Raw genomic sequence first — 17,903 nt, 5'->3', positions numbered from 1 at the left:
TTTGACAAGTTTGTGAAGGTATTTTTTTCATTACAAGCATGTAATTCAGTGTAAGGTAAATATCCATTCTTCTTTTTCCCTGAGTAGTAACCTTCACTAACAAAGATCACAGTCTGATTCATTACTTGATTACAGTACTTTTAACAAGTGTTACAATGAGATATTGCAATTTCTTTCCACAGGCAAGCAGCTTAGATATAATTCTAGTGAACCGATACTACTCATGGTACAGTGACACAGGTCACTTGGAAATCATTGAGCAGCAGACGATCACAGAATTCACAGAATGGCATCTCCTCCACAATAAACCTGTCATGATCTCTGAGTATGGTGCCGGATCGATTGCAGGATTCCATCAGGTTTGTGAACTGGGTTTTTTACAGCTTTGTCTTCAGATTTCAGATGTCACATTTAAGTTGCAGTAATTGTAGGAAGTTACAATCTTTATGAAAGCATAGGTTCGTGTGTTAGGAAAAATATAAATTACTTTAGAATTTGGTATTTTTAATATGATGTCATGAGCAACATTTGCTTGAGGCATGAATAAATTTTTTACTCATTATATTTCTTTTTGTACCATTGAGGTAAGAGTAATCTTATTTATTGACAGATTTAAGAGTTACATCAAAGTTTCCTAAGTAATTCACATCCATTCAATCACACTTAAAATGATGCTTACAGTGCACCGTATGAGGAAGAAGCAAACATAAGTTTCTTTGCAGGGTGCCTTTGACCCCAGCTGCAACCCCTTTTGTTTCTTTTACTCTACCGCCTTTCGTATTCCATCTTATTTTCCACCCTCTCCTAACGATTGATTCATAGTGCAACTGCTTTGAGGTTTTCCTCTAATATCCCTTTCAGACCTTTTACTGCCAATCTCGTTTCAGTGTTGAATGACCTCATAGGTACCAGTGCTTAGCTGTTGGCCTAAATTCTATATTCAATTCAATTCATCTTTGCTTCTTATTCCACTAGAAGGACAATCTTTATTTTAGGTTTTCATATGAAGTGAAAATGCAAAGTTATATCATGTCACTTATTTTGCGTTTTACTGCAGGACCCGTCCTTTACATGGACAGAAGAATACCAGGCTGAACTAATGATGAACAACTTCAAGGCCTTTGACAGTTTGCGCAGCAAAGGATTTTTCATCGGGGAAATGATCTGGAATTTTGCTGACTTCGCTACTCCTATGGGTAAGTACAATTGCTAAATTTTCTTTCACTTTCATCACAATTTGAAGCAGGTTTTTGGTAGAACAGTTTAATCCTTTACTTTTATTCTAAAATGTAATATGTATTTACACTGTACTTGAAAATTTCTCATGAAAATCCTATAATCCAGTAGTGTGTTCTCTTTATTCTTTTTGGAAGCTGATTTGCATTAACTTTTCACATTTTGAAGCTTGTGTCTTGTCCATCACAATAATGGCATGTGCATATTTGTTTCTTTTTGTGTTTGTCAATTGTGGAAATGGTAAAAATTGGATTTATGCTATTAATTACGTCATTATGTTTATTATTAAATATTAACACTCATGAAAAGAGAAACTTAACATTTTTTTTGTAGTTGATGGCTTAACTACTACAATTGAAATACCTATATTTAACACACTTAAACTATATAGTTTTGTATCTACACACAACTCATTTGTCGACAAACTAGAAGGGAGGTCATTGAACTTCTGTTTGTCATACTGCAGACCTTTAAATCATTGGATTGGATCATTAGCTGTGAGCACCATGATACCCAGATGGCTGAAACCTATTTACATAAGGCCATGGATGACTTTATTGACAATATTGAGGTGTTAATTATGTATTATGAGCACCACCACTCATCAAGCCCATGAATTAATGTGTAATCTAACCGTTCAATGCGTAATGTTGGAAGTATACAACTGAAACTTGGTACATTAATGTGACACTAATCCTGACATGATGATCAAGAAGTATGGAAAAGGATTGGCCCTCTGAATGTGTCCACCATTCCATGTTTTGACTTTGTCCCTCCACATGACATTTTTCTGTTCAAGCTCTACAGTAAAAATCCTTCTCAACTGATGGAGGCACGTCACAAGTCTTCTGCTGGAAATAATTGAAAAAAGAAAAAATAATATAAGCTACAGATAAAAACTGCTTATAACAATGAACTATTGATAGTCAGTAAAATTTTCACTTACTGATAATATGACCTAAATTTTTTCAACAGTTTCATAGTTATAGCTTAATATCTGGAGTCTCTTGAAACCTATGAATTAAATTCTTCAATTAGAAGACTTACTGGTGGTGGGTGATTTTGGTCCGAGTGCTGTTTACAAAATGGTGAATGTGCATATCTTTTTTTAATCTTGCTTCCTTTAGGTGCTACCAGAGTAGCTGGAAACAAGAAGGGAATATTTACCAGGAACCGCCAACCGAAACTGGCAGCTCACTTTCTACGTTCACGCTATCTCAGTCTAGCTAATGCAACCAACACCGAGACCATTTCATCTTGTGCTCAAAATATAAGATTTTAGCCTTCTTAATGGTTAAGTAAAATTTGTCTCATCCTATAATAAAAGTAATTGTTAATTAGTACACTCTAAAACACAATATTATAAGAATTGCTGACATATAGAAGTACAAATGAATTACTTTTGGAAATCAATAATATATTGATTATAATAACATATTTACTGGAACAGTCATCACAAATAAAATTACTGCTTTCAAATTAAACATTTTTATACATGATCAGTTGAATCAAGGATAAAAATTATGATATTAAAATTCATAGTCACTTCAGGTTATAAGTTTGCAAGTACAGCAAACTATGTGCTTAACAAGCTGTAATAAGATGAATACTGAAGTGCCTTAGTTACTCCTGACAGTATATGCTCAACTTGCCTTGTAAATTATCTTATGAAGACGTCGGGTGCTCAGTCTCAGAAATAAAATAGTATTATTCTTTTCTGAATGAAAACTTCTCTAATCCAAATTCCTATCCTATGCCCAATACCTCAAAAAGGCTAAGAACAGTAAATTAACAACCTAAACTGCCATGTTTATTTTCCTAGCAAGAATTCCTGACTATTAACTTTATTTTGCATTCTAAAGCAATAGGATATTATATAACTGAAGCAAATTATGTACAACCTTACCTTGAAAGATAGTACAATGCATATATACTGTATATATACTGGAGAACCTTTTGAATATTTCAGTTAATTTGGTAGAAAGTTAAGTATTTTCTGTTTAATGCAACTTGAACTGGTAGGTTTCAGACGAGTGGCAGGCAACAGGAAGGGAATATTCACACGAAATCGACAGCCTAAATTTGCAGCCCACCTCCTCCGTAACAGATACCAAGCCCTTGCTGGTGTTTCTGTAGATAGTCCATATAGCACCTGTGCAAAATACTCAGTACCTTAAATATGAATTATCCTTTAGAAAATTTATTATACCCTCAATGTAAGCTGTTTTTTAGTTGAGAATTCTATGACATTAGCACTGTTTTATAAAACAGTACTATAGTAATACAACACAGCTGTTTTTCTGCAGTGACATTTTACAAATTTAGAAACATGGATAAGGTTTTTTAAGAGATTTTATACATCTGAGATTTGATGTAGGACCTGAAGTTTTAATGTTTGTCTGCTCCAGTTCATTATGATAATACAGTATACATACTTTTGGTAACTACTGTGTTCAAGAACTTTATCTGAACTGTAAAGAAAAAAATATAGACCGCACAAAAGATTAATGAAACTGCATTTTCAGCCAAACTGACTTTACATAAGGGAGGCTTCAGATGTTGAATTAATCACTAAGAACTTAATTGAAGTGAATGCACTAAGAAAATTCAGTTATTAAACATTTGATAAAAAAAATTGTTATTATACGTAGTTGGTTAGTGTGCAAGGCACCAAAAATTGGTCTTAGGAGAATCATTTACACTTTGTCATTATGCTCAAAATATTTTGGATATTAAAATGAGTAAAGTTCTTGACTTTCTAGAAGATAGTTATCTAGTACATATGCAGTCATGCATGAGAGGGTGTAGTACTAATCATAATCTTAAAAACATCATTACGTACTGTACTTCCATTTGTTATGTGACAGGAAAACCTCAAGCATCAATACTTAAAAACATCATTACGTACTGTACGTACTTTCATTTGTTATGTGACAGGAAAACCTCAAGCATCAATACTTCCTAAGTCTAAAAGTTTCTAGTTTTAAACAAAATAATTTAATGAGACCTTTAAAATGTACAAGAAAATTTAAGGATGCCTCTGACCAATACTGTCTATGTAATCTATCATGTTAATGTTGTTTTGTGTTTGAAACTCTCCTCTTTCATGATCATAAGGTATTATTTTGTACTTTTGGCCAGTGAAATGGGTCCATTTTGTGAAGCTTTAGCCATTAAAGAAATTGTTTTAATAGCTTTTACTTTCATTTTTACCTTTGATTATATTCTTCTAAAATAATTTCCCATCTGTCTTTTCAATGATTTTTGTATTAAAAAAGGCCTTAAAATTTTAGCTCTGTGTGAAATATACAAAAGCTATTGCTTTAACTGTTAATGTGCTTGTTTTTAATGTACATGTACAAACATTACATATATAAACACTAAAATCTTAGATACTATTGCTTTACTCAGAAGCAACATTTTAAAAATGCTTTTATTGTGGGTTGTTAGAGTCTTACGAGTCTAATTATATGTGCTTTTGCAAGGGAAGTGCTTTAAAACAATGGTGTAGGATTTTGTGAAGTATTCCAATAAGTTTACTGGATAAATGAGAAATCTATTACGTTACTAAGAAAGGGAAAATAAAACACCAAATATAGTTTTCATTAGTGAAAATAGTGTGATGCATTTGAGAGATATTTCTTGTATACCAGAAAACTAAAAGTATTTAGTTACTTACCCCAAGTGCACAAAATTCTTTCTCCTAGACTCAACACAACTGGTGTGAAATAATCTGTTCCTCTTTGGTGTTCATTTTTAGTCCCATTCAACCAGCTTCCATAAATTCTGGTTCATATTGGTTCTGCTCTGGGAATGTCTCTTTCCTACTGACATTTTTTTTTCTTCATAAAGCTCTACAGATTCTGGTATGCTTCCACCTGCAAATGAATAATATTCATCAATCATTATTTGTACATTAGGAATGTTTCTTAATGACACTAATTACTGTACCATGATAAAAGGTTCACTTTCAAAATAAAACTGAAAACATTGAAGGCATCTGCACAATGCTAAGATGGGGTGTAGTATCAAGCATTGTGTTATATGAAGACAGAAATATGCAGTACACTCTTAAAGGGAAAGCATGCCACCTAAAGTCAAGGTAAGAATACTCTGCAAAAATAAAGTGAAGAGACAAAGTAGTAATCAAGAATAAAAGAGGGTTCAAACTCTTGAGCTGATGGGCATTAAGATGCCTGTAGGAAATAAAAGGCACAGGTTGAGGAGGTAGAACAAAGTATTAGGAAGTGATCATGAAAATGGAAAGATTACAGTCATCATCAGCATTTTTATATTGGACTTTCCCTTTACAGGATTAGATGCAAAGTGAGTTTTTATCCACTCTTATAGCAGGTGCACTTTTCCCACCAGTTCCAATCTGGCGTGGGTCTTTATCGTTGCTTTTTTTTATCACTGCTTTCTGGGCCATCCAACTCTTCTCTGTCCTGATACAGGCATATATATTTTCTGACAAACTGTTCCTCATGTGTTCTCATCACAAATCCATCTAGTTTCAGTCTCAGAGATCTACTGGGAATCTCAACATCCTATAGTTATGTCTTTCCAGATCTTGCACTTTTTTTTGTCAGTGCCTGTTTCTTTCATCCAGGCCACAGTTACTTACTTTTTACTTAGTCTTCTCAATCTGTACTTCAAGGTCTACTGTGTCGCCATGGGAACAAATATTCTATCTGTTCAATTACCACAAACTGGTTCTTCGTTTCTCCTTTTCCTCATTTGCCCTCATTTGCTCTTCTAATACATTCTAGGCATACAAAATCTCTTGCTCTGTCTTGGTACAATTTTGTATAGCTTAACAAGAGCAAAAAAGTATTTTGAGTTTGGATTAAAGTCTTCATGCAACATTTATTACCCAGGTTTTCAATCGAAATAGTGTAAATTTATGTGCTAAAATTAAAGTATGCATCTACATTGCCATTCATAAAGACACTAGAGAACACGTATTTATCCATCATTTCAGAATACAACAGACCAGGGGCTTGCATGAAGGGTCTGTTCACCCGCGCTCGTCAACCGAAGATGGCAGGTCACTTGATGCGTTACAGATATTGGTCATTAGCAAAGGAATACCACAATTCCACAATGCCAAAGGGAGCAGATAAACCCTGGTTATTAATGAATTACTAAGTAGATGAAAATGTAGCACCTTTGTATCCATAACAGAATATTTTTGTATTTAGATTGCATTCCAGTTTCTTTTATAATCAAAAGTATGAATTTTTACTACGTGAATGATATTAGTTGTATAGCACAGTAGTACAGAAATATTTGTATGAATTTACAACTTATGCATAAAAAATTATTATTTACTTATCAACTTGCCCGAATTACTGTTCATTACGCAATGATTGTTCGCATCAAATAAACCATTGTCTTACGCAGCCCTATGCAATGGATGGAAGAGGGCAATGGTTTATATGAATGTGCTATCACTTTTGTTTGTAAAAATTTCTATATTCATCAGATTTTCACAAATAAATGCTCAAGGTAATGGTATTCATACGAATTACTATAATGTGTACAAAAGTAGACATAAATGATAAATTAATATACTCCTGAAGTACTGGTAATTCTTTGATTTATATTTAAGTGACATGTTTCAGAATAAAATTGACTTCTATTAAAGTACTATTATGTAAAAAAAAAAAATAGCAATACAAAAGACAATTTTTTTCCAATGATTTAGTTTTACTTTTATAATTTTTAGTTAAGCTAATTGTGTGGGAATGGTAAGTCAGGTTAGATACACTTTACAGGAATGGAAATGAACTTCACCCTAGAACAGGGGATTTATAACCATGTACTGCATCCACAAACAATTTTACAAAGCAAAGTATAAATGTATTTTTTAAAAGTGTGTGAGCCTCTTGAAAACAATAATGTTGTATTTTCAATTCTCACATGTTACAGAATCTTTGCAGGAAGTGATATTTCAAAGGAAATTATCAGATTCACCTACAACTTTTACAGCAAGTACTGTCGATGTGTGATAAAGCCGCATGATAGTCAGACTTGGCTCCGTAACCTGAAGAGAACAGTGACACACAAAGTACAAGTAAAAACAAAAAAAACATGTAACATCTTGAAATTTCTTATCTCAAAAACACCTGTAAAAAGTGGTCACAGACATACATGACAAGACACTATCCATCAAAGTAAAAATGGCAGTTACAATATAATGTTGCCCACAATTTCTGCTGTGTCACTAACATGGTAAGGCATCCTTGCAATGTCTTTGAAATACACAATAGTGTAATTCTGACTTTAAACAGCTGTCAATACTTTGAGTTGTAGTAATTTCATAAATATTCTGTCAGGTATCAGTTGTTAATTATTACATTCCAAAGGTTGAATTTAGCTTAATTATTACATTCCAAAGGTTGAATTTAGCAGACTGCAAACACCCCCTCCCCCCACCCATTGTTTGGATGATCTTCAAGGTGTAGTGTACTACATACACATGCTGAGCATGGAAAAATAAAAGTTTTTTCTATATGGTTTATTCTATTATTTATCCTATGAAATCCACAAATAATAAATACCTTTTGAAATTATACTATGCAATTATACAGTGAGTTAAAAAAACTTGACTCACAGATCAAGTCAAACTACTGTACTGTACTCCACAACCCTAATAATAATAATAATAAATATAATAACTTAATATTAATAATAATAATAATAATAATAATAATAATACGTATATGCAATGACCTAAAATCACCCTAAAAAGCAGAGGTTCATTTAACATAAACTCCAAAATTTATTTTTTTGTGAAAGTTAAGTGGTTAACCTCTTTTCTTTAAACCTCTTTTCTGTCAATATTCTGGCTGTCAGGATTTATCTGTCCATGTCAGGAGTATTTCTCTCATATTTGGGGTCATTTTTTTACCTCCTTTACAAGATTTAAATCTAATGTAACCCAGTTAGCCAACACTCCCCATCCTTACTTTATTTCTAGATACTATTTATCACAGGTTTCAAACACAACCTTAATAAGTATATAAAGGCTGATGAGTGTGCATGATTCTTCATGTTGGCTGAAAGCCAGCTTGAACAAAACAATAGAGTACAATTCTCACCCTCCTTTCATAGGTAAACAAAGAACAGCGACAACAAACAGTTCTTGATTTTCTTTTCTTGTTACCAAATATGACAGTAGAGCAAAGTCATGTTTAGCATCCTGGGGTCATATGAGAGTTGCAACCCATAACCTGAGGTCAGGGCAGAACACACTAGCAAACTAAGGAACATGTGATCATTCCAGTTTCTCCAGAGCTCCTTAAACAGAAAGAGAGAGAGAGAGAGAGAGGGGGGGATTGAAAAAACAAAAACGTACCAATTGTTCTATATCATGTTTTGTAAACATACTGCATTCCTGGTGTTCTGTCCACTCTACATGCTGTAGAGATTGTAGAAACAAGTACATACAGTTGTTATAAGCTTCAGTTAATGGCTATATTAGTTTACCAATACAATTTATGTAGATAATATTCAATTTAATATTTTAAAAGACTTGACAATTCACAAGTTGAGATCCTTTTGCTGTTTATTCAACATCAGATCAAATTTGTCACAATTTCTGAAGTTGAACAAAACAATGCTAAAGGGACAAAAATTAAGACTGATGCTCTGCTAATATATTATACTCCAAGAGAATTGCAAATTACGACTGGAGCATTTTATATATACTAAATAAAATCTTGCAATCCGCGTGTATTTCATACAGAACATAATTAGCTGTCTGTGGGGACAGCAATGAAACATTGTCAAGTCTTGTAAACCCCTGTTTCACCAAGCATTTCGTCCTCATGATACTTCTTCACCTTTTTCACAAAGACAAAAGTATCTCTCTCTCTCTCTCTCTCTCTCTCCTCTCTCTCTCTCTCTCTCTCTCTCTCTCTCTCTCAGGGCATATCAGGGACAGAAACAGCGAGGGATCTGCTGAAGCATCTTATTCTAAGACATGTATTTATCTCGAAGTTCCAAGGACGGGCGTGACAATCAGGACAATAATACCGTCGGACCCACCCGAGGCTTTTGCGACAGAAATACATAAATCCTTCCCAACACCTGCCATTAAAGATCATGTCTTCGACGACACCGGATGATTTTGAGAGAGAGAGAAAAACAAGTCCTGGTATTGTCACCGTGTTGTGTCGTGCTGCACGTCCGAATGGGAACGGTTTAATCAACGGTGTTTTTTTTTATAAGCCTAGGATACGTACACAGATTCCCCTTCGGTTAACATATAGTACTACTTCAACAGCCTGCTCTATGAGCAAGAGACGGTGCAGGCATAAGGCCAGTTTAACCTCAAACAACATAATATATATGAAAATATATTAATTCCGAGGTAGAACGAAATCAGATATTAAAGGACATTTGTAGCTTTACGTGCACATACATACATACATACACACACATATATATATATATATATATATATATATATATATACTATCTATCTATCTATCTATCTATCTATCTATCTATCTATCTATCTATCTATCTATATATATATATATATATATATATATATATATATATATATATATATATATATATATATATATATATATATATACGTACTATCTACCTATCTATCTATCTATCTTTATATATATATATATATATATATATATATATATATATATATATATATATATACAGTACATACACACATACATACGTGCACTAATGCAAAGGGAAATATAATTTGGAATTATAATTTAAAAAATCGTTAGAAAAAGGTAGAGTAGGCACACCTGGTATATATACTAATAACAGTTGATAATTATCTACAGCAGGGAAATTTATCAAGCACCTGCAAACATCAGAAACAAAATGAATACATCGCGCGCATCTACTGAAGGAAAAACTAACGCAAAATGGTTTTGACGACAGACGCAAACAACGATACCATTGAGACGTATACTACAAGTATATCCGAGTCATTAATATCATTGATAAACAATTAAATAAACTTACTTTGGAAACTGAGTATAAGGTTTAGTACACCGAGTAGTTGCTGAAGCGTCCATGGAAATAAATGGACTCTGGAAACAGAAAAAAAAAACAAAAAAAAACAAGAGACTATAACTGAAATTTGCAAGTAACCAAATATACGTATCAAAATAGAACTTTGACAATCTTTCATGCCGCTTATCGCAAAGCGTGAGCGAACGCAATATAAAATATACAACCGTAAAGAAGACGCCATTGATTTAGGAGCGAATAAAAAATATATGTATATAAACCGTCCCAAGGTCACCCTTTCGAGATATATACTCTTTCCAGCTTATCGTACGTGTAAGGTAATGTCCAGGAAGGCGGTGACCCTACACCTATCGATCATTCCAAGGTCGGTGCAACGCAAATAATCGGGGGTCACTTCGCTGAAGGTTCAGAGGAGTTACGAGGATTAGGATGTCTCAAAGACTCGTTAGTCTATCCTAAGAGGGGATATATCTTGTGTTCGCTTATCTCTAAAGAGAGAGATAATTTTAAGTAGCCCTTTTTCTGTATGTAGAGAAATATTGGAGGTTTCAAAGTAATTGGAAATGGAAGGTCTGAGAGAGAGAGAGAGAGAGAGGAGAGAGAGAGAGAGAGAGAGTTTTAAGTAGCCTCATTCTTTATGTCCAGAAATATTGGTGGGTTCAAAGTAATTGGAAATGGAAGGTCTGAGAGAGAGAGAGAGAGAGAGAGAGAGAGAGAGAGAGAGTAAGATTTCACTTTCATACCCAAGCATTATTAATAAGAGGGCATGGTTATACTCCACCCATCATGAAATATATATATGGAGATATTGAGCAATGAACTTATAAAGCCAATGTAACCATATGAGGGATTCATTGCTTTGAATTATGGATAGATAATAGTACACGTCTAAGACTACCACAAAAACTTGTTCGAGGGCGGGACTGACTACAGGCAAGTTATGATGGTGGATTGATATGCATATGAGAGAGAGAGAGAGAGAGAGAGAGAGAGAGAGAGAGAGAGAGAGAGAGGAAAGCATTAAAAGTTCAATATTGTTTATGCAAGTCATATTTACCATGTTTCAAAACAAGGGACCCAATTGTAAACAAAAATAACAAAAAAGCAATAGCAAAACTATACATTCTTCCACAGAGAACATGGCTCTTTTAAATCGAAAATCGTTAGTTACTGTAACTTGCAACAGACACGTGGAGTCCGTTGTAAGCTGTGAAGGGTCACAATGAGACATGCAACAACCGAGTGAAATGTTAAAAAAGAAAAAAAAAATGGACTCGCTCATATGGCAACTATTATCATCACCACGTATTCGTGTATGGATTCAGTACAAAAACAGCCGACGTGGCAACACGCGTCAGCCCGAGTGCAAAGCATAGAAATGTACATACTTTCGTTACTCATAAATAATAAAATAAGATTAATGTGCAGGTTTAATGTGGGAATTACTCTCATTGTCGAGTGCAGATTATAGATACCACTCATATGCGAACGTGTGTAGTACTATATATGAGCACACAATGACAAAGACTTATTTGTGTAAGTATCGAGATAAAGTGTGAGGATACGTTTTCAAAAAACTATTAAGTCATATATATATAATATATATATATATATATATATATATTATATATATATATATATAATATATATATATATATATATGGTCAGTTTTCACCTGATACTTATGCAATTGTAATAGCCACAATGCCCCTATTAACTTTTTCTAATTCTTCACAAACCTGTCTCATAGGATACGCCTGTCACTACGAACCCTTAGACCTAAGTGCAAGAAATAAGAAGCAATCTGAATTCGTGCATTTAAATGAAATTGACTTGGTTCAGGGTATATCTAGGTTATTATATGTATTCAACGCACACGGTGCAGTATTTTCCTAAAATGTCCGCGAATAATCCTGAACACAACACCGAAACACTTCCTCAAACACGTGTGGTAGGGGTTGAGGAGAGAGAGGGGCAGGGGGTAGGTGGTCGAGGGAGAATAGAATGATGTTTGTGTGTGTGGGGGGGGGGGGGGGTAAGTGGGTAAATGTGGGAAGGCAAAAGGTGCAAAGGTGTGCGGGAGGCAGGGGCTGAAGGAGGGGTTTACAGAGGGTCGGCGGTGTTAGGTTCCCGTTAGAATTTCCGAAGTCGTTCCGCTTCTAACCTTCTCATTCTTCTTCCTATTCCGTCGAATAATTCAACTCCTTCGCGTCTCTGGAAAAGAAATATCCGAAAATGGAAAGTGAGAGAAGATAGGAGGAGGAGGAAGGAGTAGGAGGAGGAGTGTGAGGAAAGAATTCCTCCCCAAAATCGTCTGCGGTTATTATCGGTGCGTAAAGTCAATTGCGGGAAGAAGAAGCAACAGCAGCAGCAGTGGGTTGCGCCTTTTGTGCCACGCGTTGCCATGACAACCAGGCAAAGTTTACAAGCCAGGAGTGAATGACATTCGGTTACCGGTTGGGCCTTTATAACCCTAGTCTCAGGGTAAACGTTTAAGTTCTTGGAGGCATTTCCAGCTAATAAAGCGGCGTTTAAATAACCTCTATTCACTGGCAGACAGATAAAATATAAATTATTACGAAAAGGATGGAAAGGAGGTCTTTACTTTTCTTTTAAATAGAAAGATAGACGAAGTGGGTCTAAGTTTTAATCCACCGTAGAGCCTAACATCTGCCGGACGAACAACGGGTGATGGTTGGGTGACCCCTTGGTGTTAGAGGGGTGGGGTAGGGGGAGGCATACACACGCATGTACAGACAGACACACGTACAACACACACACACATGCATGCAGTCGTATCTATAGCGCTGTCGTGGTAGGGTGCCGTGTTACTTCCGCCGCTCGAGTTTTCAAATGAACTTTCCCGAATTCTTATGTCAAACTTGATAGAAGTTCGTCTCTCGTACCCACTCATAAGCATGGGCTATATACCCCTGGGCATCGATAGAAGCCGATGCCCCGTCTCGGGGAGAGGAATGCCATGGGTATGAGACGTGCTTTTGTGTGTTTAGTGGGGCAAAGTGTATAAAGTCCTGACTGCGTGTAGTAACTGTGCTGTGATTTATACCTACACTTCGTTTAGAATTACTTCCGCGTAACAAGGGCACTGGATGGCTTCTCCCTACGTCACGGGTATACTTCTTAGTTGAAAGGTCAGTAATACCTCTCAATTTTTTTTCTTTTTTTCGGAGGAGGTCAATGTTTTTGGAAGGTCAGATTCAAGGTTTGGTGGAGGTTAAATAATAAAACATAGAGAATCAATATTTTGAGGAGGACGCTATAATATATAAAATACGTTTCTGAACTGTGCTGTGCATAGGCTAAACGAAGTTATTCCGCTCAATAAAATCCATTTCAAATAACCTTGCATTAAGGCTCTTAGGCAAGAGTGTCAGTTCTGTGAATACTTTTTCCATTAAAAAACTTAAAATTACCCATAAAGAAACGACAGTTACTGAAGTTGTGTACAACTAAGAGCTTGTGCACAATCAAAGGCATCAGACGCACAAATATATGTACTACAGTACCATGAACTTTGTACAATAAAGTTTAACCTGATTTGGCGCATATTATATATATTTATGTTACAGAATCCCTCACCTTGAATTAAACATAGCTACTGAAGTGACCGTGACATTTGCCAATAATCATATTTCACATGAGGGCGAGTATTACAAGTTCTAAATATTATACCTATATGTGCGCACGCGCAGACATAAACAATCTCTCTCTCTCACACACACACACACACAAATATTCCACGCTTCACTTATTCAGTAATTTTAACCTTGAATCAATAGTTAGAAGGCAAAATCAGTTTATGTTATTTATTGCATGGATGAATTAATTATGCAAAATACGAGATACCTTGATTTTTCTACCCACAAAACACGTAATATCAGATCCCAATAACTGCACTATTTCCTATTTTCTACGTGCCTTAGGGCATTTTAATAGTCGGTCCATTTTAGAATTTTTACAATTATTTTAATAGTTGTTCCACTTGAGGCTTTTCAAAATAATTTTAATAATCGGTCCACTTTTAGACTTCTTAAAATAATGTTAATATTCGGTCCAGCTTTAAGACATTTAAAAATAATTTTAATAACCGTTCCACTTTTAGAAATTTTTAAATAACTTTAATATTCGGACTAATTTCGACTTTTTAAAATAATTCTAATAATCTGTCCACTTTAGACTTTTGCAAATAATATTAATATTCGGTCCTTAGTAAACTTTTGCAAATAATATTACTATTCGGATCACTTCTGACTTATAAAGATAATTTTTATATTCGCCTCAACTAAGACTTTGTAAAATACCTCGACCCAAACTCGCCTGGACCCTCAATTGTTTCAAGGGTCCTTGAGCTATTCAACTCAATGGACACTTGCCCAAATTATGAAGGTATTTATATCGTCGACCTTTTCAGTATATCCTATACTGCTTAAATCTGGTCGGGATTACGTCCCAATATCGACGAAAACAAAAGAAATTAAGAATATATGATTATATCTTTAAATCTGTGGATTCTTGTGAATTAATAATAATAATAACTAGAGGTTGAAGTAGCTCCAGGACTCATGCAGAAGGGTGTGCTCCTAGAAACAGCGCACATAGTGAGAATAGTGACGGACTCCTAAGGAGGCAAGATGCAACCCGGAACCCCACACTATAAATACCACCAGGTCGTATAGGATGGCTGTCATAGACTAATAATAATAATAATAATAATAATAATAATAATAATAATAATAATAATAATAATAATAATAATGTGCTTTGGTTGTAACATACCGAACAATCAAGCTTTAAAATATAAAAAAAGTTATAAAAAATATTGCTTTATTTTTTAAATAATAATAATAATAATAATAATAATAATAATAATAATAATAATAATAATAATAATAATAATAATAATAATAATAATAATATAATAATAATGTGCTTTGGCTGTAACATGTTGAACAGTCAAGACTTAAAGTGCAATACAAAAACATAGCTTTATTTTCTATAATAATAATAATAATACAACGTACACACTATAATCATCACTTAATTACGCCCTATGAGCTATAGAAAGCACCGTTCTCCATAATTTGCTATTGGGCAACTGCCACGTAACTATAACCTCCTTACCTCACCCCCCCCCCTCCCCCCGAATAATACGGTGTATTTATTCTAATAACAAATCTCTCTCTCTCTCTCTCTCACCTGTCACCAGAATATTACCTGTATGTCATCATCATTTTCAAAAGTCGTCTGCTGCAACGCTCGAGAGATTTCCAAAATAGCGTCACGTGTGACTTGCATCTCCCGCCCCCCCCCCCACCCCAACAGAGCATCACCCCACACAGAGCATCACACCACCCCAACACAAGTGTCACTTTCACCCGTCATCTGTCGCACTTACTTGCATCTGTCGTCGCTGACAGCTTTCGATGTTTGTGACTCTGAGAGCTCTCTCTCTCTCTCTCTCTCTCTCTCTCTCTCTCTCTCTCTCTCCCTTACCTACCTACCTACATAATGCCATAACCGTCACGAACTTATTTTTTTTCGTCAACCCGTTTTTCTCGCTTAAAAAAAATAAAATAAAATAAAACTGGCCAAACCCGCTCTATTGTCGGCGCTTGCAACAAGCAAGCATGTGTTCCGTCTTGCCCAACTTCGGATAAGCGGTCCTCAAAAACGGAGAGGGAGGGGAAAAAAAATTTAGACAACGCCAATCTGAACCTGTATTTATATAATATGAAACTTCCTTTAGCGTATAGGCGTACGAAGACATCTATACACTGGGGATAAACTCCGTGAATGTCTTACGAGAATTTGTACTCGTGTCATTTACAGATATTAAGTACTAATTTGATGACCTCGTTATTAGAGTTGACCTTGACCCAATGGAGGAACAAAAGGTGACCTTATTAGCGCAGGTGAATTAGGTTTTGATTGGTACTTAATTTGAGAAGACGTGAAATACCTTTTTTTTTTAGTGTTTGCGTTTGTGCTTAAAGTACGACGTGTTTTATTATATATATATATATATATATATATATATATATATATATATAGGAATATATATATATTCAATCTGTACAAAAGCTAATAATACTAAAGGCTCCCTGGGAACACAGAGAGCTTTTTCATGTTCTGAACTTCAGTACGAACCAAAAAAAAAAAGATGATAGCTAAAAACGGAAACCTATAATAATAATAATAATAAAATAATCAATAATAAAAAATAAATAATAATAAATAACTAATAATACAAATTAGAAATCCGCCTCGCTTTAGACAATTTCTATGCGTTTACTGATCTTTCCCGCTTCATGTGCAATAACTACCTCCCCTCCCCACATACCCAAAAACCAACTCCCACCCGAGCGGCACCCCCCTCCCTAACAGCAGAGCGGGTTCATTTCCGTCCATATCGCTGTTGGAACTTTGCGTCGATATCTTATATCCTTATTTCTTATTTTGTCTATTCTTTATTCAACTCTTATTTTTCCTATTCTTTACCTATTCTTGTTATCGCTCTCCACTCCCTTTCCTGTTTTTTCTGTTACTGTCCCTCCTCCACATCTTTTCTTCTTGTTTTCCTTATTCTCATTTCTTTTCCGCTGTTGTCGTTTGGTAAAAACCCAAAAACCACCTCTCTCTCTCTCTCTCTCTCTCTCTCTCTCTCTCTCTCTCTCTCTCTCTCTATATATATATATATATATATATATATACATATATATATATATAAAATGTATACATATATGTATATATAGATAAATACATACATGCGAAAAACAAAGGGTAACTGTATCCATCTTACTCATTAAATGTAATAAAAAAACAGCGTTAATGCCTTGCCTCCATTAATCATGCTTTAATGACTCAAAAAAAATCAATAAAATTATAAGTCAGAGCCAGGGGGGGTGAAGGGCACAAGGGCATCAGGATTAAAAAAAAAAAAAAAAAAAAAAAAAAAAAAAAAAAAAAAAAAAGTAATTAAATTTATGACAGCAAACTGAGACTTGGTTGATGGATGACTTTGTCCTCATTATGGAGAGAGGAGAGTAGAGAGAAGGAGAGAGAGAGAGAGAGAGAGAGAGAGAGAGAGAGACGATGATGACTGGCACTTGTACTTATTTATGATGGAATACACACACACACACACACACACACACATATATATATATATATATATATATATATATATATATATATATATATAGAGAGAGAGAGAGAGAGAGAGAGAGAGAGAGAGATGGCACTGTCTCTCTCTCTCTCTCTCTCTCTCTCTCTCTTTGAAGAGAGATAAGAAGAGAGCAGGGCACCCTGGCAGTGCCTCTTGAGTCTGCTTCTCCTCTTCTTATCTCTCCCATCCCTTCCTGTCCTTAATTCACCCCCCTTCTCTCTCTCGTAAGTAGCCATCTTGCTTGGTGAGTCGTACCCGCGTGAAGTCAGATTAATCAACAGATATCACAAGTTTAACATACGACTAGAATTTGAGAAATATCTAGAAGTGTTTCGTGAACTATCGTGATAAGACTATAAATCAGAACAAGATGCAGTAAGTTCCAACTGCGGGAAAGGTGGCGTAATTTGGCGTGTCTAGCAGATTCGCAATACGATGAGGTAGCAGGAAGGGAACTGCA

General features: G+C 34.9%; 2 protein-coding genes across 10 annotated transcripts in view; both read left to right on the top strand.

Annotated features, from left to right (window-relative positions):
* Positions 1–7,752, top strand: part of LOC135203770 (beta-glucuronidase-like) — a 41,956-nt gene extending 34,204 nt beyond the window's left edge. For 4 of the 9 annotated variants that reach the window (XM_064233732.1, XM_064233735.1, XM_064233733.1 and 1 more), the window contains exons 12-14: positions 183–359; positions 1,058–1,196; positions 6,218–7,752. In XM_064233732.1, the coding sequence (XP_064089802.1) occupies positions 183–359; positions 1,058–1,196; positions 6,218–6,384 (483 nt within the window). In that variant the 3' untranslated portion in view covers positions 6,385–7,752. The other 5 variants (XM_064233740.1, XM_064233736.1, XM_064233738.1 and 2 more) reach the window with 4 other exon arrangements.
* Positions 7,753–13,047: 5,295 nt separating this feature from the next.
* Positions 13,048–17,903, top strand: part of LOC135203768 (uncharacterized) — a 90,709-nt gene continuing 85,853 nt past the window's right edge. The window contains exon 1 of the mRNA XM_064233730.1: positions 13,048–13,409. The gene's annotated coding sequence lies outside the window, so the exon portion shown is untranslated. The remainder of the gene's footprint in view (positions 13,410–17,903) is intronic.

This window comes from Macrobrachium nipponense, chromosome 36 (assembly GCF_015104395.2).
Source record: "Macrobrachium nipponense isolate FS-2020 chromosome 36, ASM1510439v2, whole genome shotgun sequence".
Classification (NCBI taxonomy): domain Eukaryota; kingdom Metazoa; phylum Arthropoda; class Malacostraca; order Decapoda; family Palaemonidae; genus Macrobrachium; species Macrobrachium nipponense.
The sequence above is the reverse complement of the archived record's forward strand: the minus strand, read 5'-3'. Positions and strand labels throughout refer to the sequence as shown.